At 45.9% G+C, this 7,768-nt stretch overlaps 1 protein-coding gene across 1 annotated transcript; it reads right to left on the minus strand.

The window, feature by feature from the left end:
• Positions 1-849: 849 nt before the first annotated feature.
• On the minus strand, positions 850-3,599 carry LOC148685604 (uncharacterized). Its single transcript, XM_088670182.1, has one exon. It carries the CDS (start codon positions 2,967-2,969, stop codon positions 2,352-2,354), a length of 618 nt encoding a protein of 205 aa, XP_088526308.1. The 5' UTR covers positions 2,970-3,599; the 3' UTR covers positions 850-2,351.
• Positions 3,600-7,768: the final 4,169 nt, after the last annotated feature.

Here is a 7,768-nt window from a genome sequence, read left to right on the forward strand (position 1 = left end):
CCAGGAAGAGATTACAGCGAAAGCCGGAAGGTTGTGCAGTCTGGGGAAGGGATGGGACCCACTATTTTTGGGGGGAAAATATACACCTTGTCTATTTTCTCCACATTACATTATACTTCATTGGATGGCAGGCACTCAATTAAAGACTTAAAAAAACCTGCCTTTTAACCCTTTGATTAAATATTAAATAACTGCATATCACCTGAACTCTAGTGAAAAGTTAAGCTAGCATAAAGGCAACTATTGCTGTAAGCCAGGCATGTCCAAAGTCTGTTTCGGGGGACTAATCCGCCCCACCAAATCGTCCCCTGTGGCAGTTCATTTCCTAGGGTAAAATCCTAAAAAAAACCCTCAACAACTTCAACCCTAAAAAAAAAAGCTCAGCAACTTTGGCCCTTTGGTCGGCCCTCATGGCCCTTCACTTCATCAAATCTTGGACACCACTGTGTAATCGATAGGAGATAGATGTCTTTGCAACTTCATGGATGGTTATGAAAGGCTGCAATCCTGTGCACACATACCTGGGAGTAAACCCCATTGAATTTAAGGGGACTTCTGAGTAGACAAGTGCAGGATCCTACTGTTGCTGTCCACTTAACTCTTGCTGCCTTAAGGCTGTTACTAAAATATACAGGGTTTGTACAGCTTCTGCCTTTTCCCCTGAAGGAGACATGCACCAGCAGCTTGTCATCACTACAAACCTTTAATTACTGGGAGTTTGTGGTTCCTGTTTACCAAAAATACACTGCAGGAAAGCAGTATTGTTAAGCCATTTCTCACCAGCCACCTAAAGCAAAGCGAACTCAGGGTCTTATAGTACAGTACTAGATTTATTTATTTTTTGCGGGGGGGGGGGGGAATAGGGATCAAGAGGAGATATTGCTAAGTGAGGAACAGAAACCCTTTGCAGAGTATTTGAAGAGGTGTAACAGACAATATAAATTTACAAGTAGGAAATGATCTGTGAGAAGCAGTAATTAACAACTAGGATATTGTGTAAAGTGAAAGAGATGATACCCAGCATAACAAGGAACAATTGGGAAGCCATGGAGGGATGGGGTGGGAAATCCAAAGGTATTAGATACATAAAGGTAATCAAAAACTATGTATGTATTAAAATACTGTAAAATTCTTATTTTTTAATACAAAAAATAGTACTAGATTTCTGGAAAAAGAATGTGATTAGAAATCACCGTGTGTGTCATCTAAGAGTCGTTTCACCTAAGATACTGGAAGATACAAATTATTTCAAGGTTTTGGGAGAATGTACTCTCCATCGGCTCAGAAACATTTTGTTTTACTTTCTCTCCAGCTGTTTGGCCCTGGATCCAGCAAGGCCAACCAGCCCTTTTTTGGGCTGCCTGCACACATCTCCCAATCATGCAAGCAACTCCTAACATCATATGACTCTTAAGAGAAACCATCCATGCAACTTTTTATTACATTGCAAACAGTTACTGTACTGCCTTAAGCCCAAGACCCACCCAGTGACTTCACTGTCATCTTGCTTTACAGGCTAAGGCAGGGGTCAGCAAACTTTTTCAGCAGGGGGCCGGTCCACTGTCCCTCAGACCTTGTGGGGGGCTGGACTATATTTTGAAAAAAAAAATATGAACGAATTCCTATGCCCCACAAATAACCCAGAGATGCATTTTAAATAAAAGGACACATTCTACTCATGTAAAACCATGCTGATTCACGGACCGTCCGCGGGCCAGATTTAGAAGGCGATTGGGCCGCCTCTGGCCCCCGGGCCTTAGTTTGGGGACCCCTGGGCTAAGGTAAGGAAGATGAAGGAGCCCTTCTGCTCCCTGTGTGATCTTACAACAATCCTTCTGATGCCCAGGTGCAAGTGTGCCTGTACATCTCTATTGAGAAGTCCAGTTTAATTAAAAGGGGCTTACCCTTAAGTACCAACGGAAGCCTAACAGTGTCTACTCGGAAGTAAGTCCTAGTGAAGTCAATGGGGGTCCCTTCCAGCAAACTAGGGTCAGGTCAGGACTGGACTGCAACCCTAATGGGTTGATAGAATCGCACTTTAGCAGCGCAATCCTAACGCATGTTCACTCTGCAGTACAGTACGATCCACTGTCCAGTGGGGCTTCCTCCCTAGTGCTTTTACTATCCCAAACTTAATCCTACTTTTACAACGCCGCCCATGCGAACGAGCGTGTCTTGTCTATCCAGAAAGCAACCCCCTCCTTTTCAAGTCAGGCTGTCATTTTTTTTTTTTGCCCCCCTTCCAAAAAACAACCCTCTATGTTTGCACACCTCTCCTTGCGAGAGCAGTTTTTGCAAGGAGTTGTGGGGCAGGGATCCGCTCCGCAGCAGCAGGTCCCTGCTACGGAGGATCAGTTTGGTGATCCTCGAAAGGCAGCGGGAGGCGATCGGCTTCCGTCGCTTCCGGGTGGCGTCGCGGGAGCCTGGGCTGCTGCTTCTCTCCCCGGCGCGCCGGCGCCGACCTGCTGCACCAGCTCGCTCAGCATGGAGATGTAGATCTTGGCCATCTGCAAGGTTTCCGCCTTGGAAAGCTTCCGCTCGCCTCGCAGCGCGGGCACGACGCTCCGCAGACGGTCGAAGGCCACGTTGAGCACTAGCATGCGCCTCCTTTCGCGGGCGTTGGCGGCCAAGCGCCGCCGCTGCCGGATCCACGCCCCGCCAGGAGGCTCGCCAAGGCGTCTCCAAGCGCCTAGCGCTTTCTTGTGCGCCGCCGCGGGCGCCCAGTCCAGGCGGCGGGTGGCACTCAACGTTGCCCTGACGTGATCGCGGCAGCCGGATCGAGCAGGGAGCGGCTGATCGGGTACAGTCCAGACGGCAAGTGCCGGCTGCGAAGAGTTCGCTTGCTGCTGAGCCGGCGCCCTTCCTCCTTCCCTCCCTTCCTTGTGCCAAGAGATAGGGAGTCTCAACGGACTGGCAGTTTCAAAACCAGCCCACCCTAGGGGCTGCTGTCGGGAGCGGAGCTCTTTCATTTTAGCTCCGATTGGGAGATCTGGATGCCTCTCTAGATTGCAAGCACATCCTTTTTTTTCCTCCGAGGTGAGCACGTGCGAATGAGCAAGTCAAAGGCAGGGAGGTTGGTTTGTTTATATTGCTGAGCTTGGGGCGCAGGGGGAGGACGAGACACGCGAGGCAGATCACTGGGGAAAAGGGAGGAGGCTTGCAAACAAAACCCACGGGGGTTTCAAAGCGAAACCGTGACAACTTTTGTCACTTTGTAAGGAAAATAAAAAAAGAGTAGGAGGAGATTGGGGTGGAGGGAGTCTATTAAGGGAGTTCATTCAATTTGGATTAGTCTCTCTCGAGTGATCCTCTGAAGTGTGGCATCAGGAATCAAAGAGGCGTTAATCCTCTAATCTAAAATGTAATTAGATCCTTCCACATGGAAGGATTGCATGCAGTTTTGAGTTTGAAAAAGGAACAGTTTTTTTTTTTAAAAAAAAAGCTCAATTCCTTTGGAAAGCAAGGACAATAGCCATTTAGTCATTTTATTATTATTTCCTTTTACTATCTGGAGATCTCGAAGTGGTTTGCAATAAATTAAAAGTACCACGGATGCACCCAAGGACAAAGTACAATAAAAACAATGTTGGATGATTTACACGGACAAAAAAAAATTACAAGTACATAAGCTATCACTATATCCGTAAACACAATATACATAGAAATCAAGTCAGCACTGCAGGGCAGTAGAAAGCAAAATCGCAACCTGCATAAAACACAGTTAATGCAATGTGCATCAAGCCTCACCCTCACAATCCATTCCCCACAACCACTACAATCATTCACTACCACATACATTAGCAACCAACCACTCATGCTCCACAATATTACAACCAATATGCAAAGGATCACTGCCAAACATACATGTAAGATGCCTGGCCTGCCCCATCTCTGATATGCTAATGGACGAGTCCAGTGAATGCAGTGTGGAACTAAGACCTGGGAGACCAGGATTCAAATTTTCGCTTGCTGCCTTCCGGCCTAACCCACCTCACAGGGTTGTTGTGGGGATTAAATGAGGAAGGAGAGTGCCGTCCGCACGACCTTCAACTCCTTGGAGAAAAGGCAGGATATAAATGCAATAAATCAATAATTATCCCGTCTCTCACCTGGGAAGGTTTTGCTACTACAACCAAAGCAGGCTTTTCACCTGTGTGTTTTTAAAACTACTTCCACCCCCAAAATAATTGTACCATGCCCGGTACTCTGGATAAATAACCATTCAGCTCTGGAAGCAGACACAAATGTCAGCCTCGGCCGTGGAACAACTTCTCAATGGAAAATTTCCTGCTTTCATTAATTCTGTTAAATGATCTAAAATGGAGGGGTTTGGGGCCTAGATCTTGCAAACAAATGAGGTAAGTAAAGACTCTGTCCTGACTGCCCCTTCCCAAAGCTGCACTGTATGAATGTCACACAGGAGATCCATGATTTCAAATACCAACATTTTTTATTTACACTTAAAAGCAGGGTTTGGGTATCCGTGACACCCTCAAGTGCTGTGTCCTGGGTAGAACATGGCCTTGCTTGCCTGGATTAGAAACCTGTAATTATTGCTTAGCTGGAATGAGGCCTACTATACAATGAAATATCTTCAAGAAAACACTCGTGACTTTTATTAACATTTAAGGCTACCACAGTCAAATGTGGCAGGAAAACACTGCTGTGGATTCACATTTGCTCAGCATTGTGCTATTTTAGGACTATGCAAAACACACACACACACACACACACACACAAAAGTTTAAGATGCTCTTTTGCAAATCTTACTACATTCTGCCATAGGTGCTGGAAAGAAAATAAGGGACAGCAGCATTCTCTCTCTATACGTCAGAAATAAAGGGGGAAATAGCACAGAATAGAAGGAACAAGGTCATGTGCCAAGTTCCATGCTTTGCCCCACCCGCTTTTTGCTGTGAAAGCTTCCTCACCCCTTGTGTAAAATGATAATAAAGAAGACACATTGCATCAAGCATGGCTCCACAACTCCCTCATAGTGGGACAATCAGGTTGCATCTCATCCTGCTTGTCTGACATCTCCGTTGCTGTGCTGCCCCTTCTGAAGTAAACTCGTTTATTTTTATTTTATTTTTTGCTCCACAGTGAACTAGGGTACTGGGGGTGGTGGGGGAAGACCAGGAGAAGAGAAGGTCAGGAGAAGTCCCAGTTGCCTTCCTCTCTCACAGTTGCGTTGCTGAGGAGACACGACCTCCATGTTGGAATAACAACAAGGCTTGCTCCACAGTATCTTGAGGTAATGGAATTCTGAGATGGCACAATGGAGTCTTCCATTTCAGACTGCGGGTGAATACACACCTGTAGTGAAAAACAAAACACCACTGTGCATGTGGAAAACGAGAATGGCAAGGAGCAAACTGGGGCTGGACCTATTCTCCCCGCTAATACTGGCTGCTTTTTCCTTGCAGGGATTCCCAACTCCCTTCAGCTAGCTTTAAAAACAGTATTCCAGTCACCAGCACCCCTAAAGTTTGAAGTGGTTCAGCCACTCTCCTGATTGCTGCTATATGTGTAAAGCTGATATGAGGCAAAGTTTGAAGGTCTTGATATGCAACTCTGTCACGATCCTGCTGCCACCTCAGTACTTATAACCCCTCCCCCAAATTAACCAGTGCTCCAAGCTTGTCAGTTTTGTTTGTTTCTGTTCCCACCCCTCAAACACAGTTTTCTAGTATGCTGAAAAAGTTTGGGGTCTTGCACCTTTTAATAGTCGTGTACATGAGGGGATTTTGAAGCCACGCCTGCTGAAATCGCTTCCTCTATGCAACTGCCAGAGGCACAAGAGGCCTGTCTTCTTTCTCACTTAGCCCCCATAGATACTGCATTCAACCCAATTGTTGAATGTGTATCACCACTATCCAGCTCTAAAGCGAGTGCCCCCCCCCAAAACCCCTGTGTGCAACTTTCACATCACCATTTGCACATGTCCAGGGCCGGATTTAGGTTTGATGCGGCCCTAAGCTACTGAAGGTTATGGGGCCCTTCATATGTCCAGCTGTTTTTTGTGTTGAATATATGCTATATGGTAATTTTTGGACCTAATAGGTATCTAAAGCCATTTGCACATGGAGAATGCAGGCACCCTATATATAGAAATGAGTAAACCAGTGATATTTTAGGGAGCAGGCTAGCAGGCGGGGACCATTACTTACATCATAGGAGCCTACACAACACAAAACACTGTTGCTGTAGGTTTTATTTTATTTGTTTTTTTATCATATATTTTATTTGTTATTTTATCATATATTTTGGAAATGTACATCCAGTTTTTTTCCTTTAATTTTTTTGGGGGCCCCCAGAGAGTTGGGCCCTAAGTTATAGCTTGTTTAGCTTATACGTAAATCCAGCACTGCACCTGACGATGTGTTTAAGGTTTTCTTCTGCCTTCTGGCAGAACATGCAACTCGGTCAGTCTGGAAAAGCATTCGCCCTTCTTTGGAGCAGAGTCAACTGTCTGGAGCATTAGAAAGACTGCCTACAGGTAGCCCCATGGGCAAATATCCCATAGGCCTTTAGGCAGGTCTGGTCAATGGCGCTACCAGCCTACCCACAAGCCCTTTCCCCCACCCCACTGTTTGGCACAAGAAGAAAAAAGAGAAGTCTTTGAAAGCCAGGATTCGGATTACTTGGGAAATAAGCTGTGCTGAATACAGTAGAAAACCTACGTAAACCCTGTCGTATTTGGGAGGACTCTGGTGGGAAGTACCTGAGCAAAAAGCCAAACCAGCTGGAATTCTCAGGACATTTCCAGGTAAAGAGATTTTATTTTCATCTGTTGGTGGGAAACCAAGAAATGCACATTCAGTGAGTCCCTCTTCCATGTAACTATTAAAGGTGTAGGAGTTTCATCCTCTGGCCACATTCTGCTTGTTACACTTTTGCCTTGCTGCGTCTCCAGAAAATTTGAGCTGGAGTCCTATGAATTTATAAGTGACTCTTGAGGGAGGGATTCGATTTGTGGCAAAAGGGGGATTCCCAAGGCAGCAGTGCCCCGCCTCAAAATGCAACATGGTGGCATCTGCAGGGGAGAAGCAGCAGGGAGAGGTACTTAACCCTTCTCCCTCCCACTATTTTTTACTTTGCAATTCCTGGCTCAAAAACTAGGTTTCCTGATGAAATGGGGGAAAGGCAGCCGTGGTTGGAACAAGAGAACAGTTCCCCGTGTTATCAAACTTCATTTGCCACCAGAAGCAGTTCTGACGAGCCCTTTTCAGTGCCATTATTCTTTGACAATCTTCCTGTATTTGCATTTTGAATTCAAAGCAGCAGAAGTTTGTCACAATTGCAGAGAGGTGTAAAAGAGCATTAAATTGGGGCCATGGGGGAGGAGGGCACACCCGTGTTTTCTTTCTCCTGTGGTTTCTTAAGAATGCCACAGGGCTACAGAAACCAGACATCTCTGTAGGGAGCCGGCATTAATGAAAGGTCATTCTGGGACCCAATTCCATATTAACCACTTTGAAAGAGCTTTGCTCTCTCTTGGATCACTTTCAAATATCTATTAAAAATTAACAACTCAGCAGGATTAAAGTGCCTCCAAAACTCTCCCGTTTGTAGTAGGGGCATTTGACGAGAAAATGCAAGGCAGTGTGTTTGTGGGTGGGGAGGGACTGCAGAACTTGAGGCAATCAAGGTTACTTTTTAAGAAGTTTGGTAGGTTTCCTGTACGGTTGAACTGCAAGGGTACTCTTGCTGTCAGTGGTGGTGCCATCAGGGCAGAAGTCAAGGGGCCCCACCAGCAGATTGAGTA

The sequence above is a fragment of the Zootoca vivipara genome, chromosome 5 (genome assembly GCF_965207765.1).
Source record: "Zootoca vivipara chromosome 5, rZooViv2.hap1.1, whole genome shotgun sequence".
In the NCBI taxonomy this organism is placed as follows: Eukaryota; Metazoa; Chordata; class Lepidosauria; order Squamata; family Lacertidae; genus Zootoca; species Zootoca vivipara.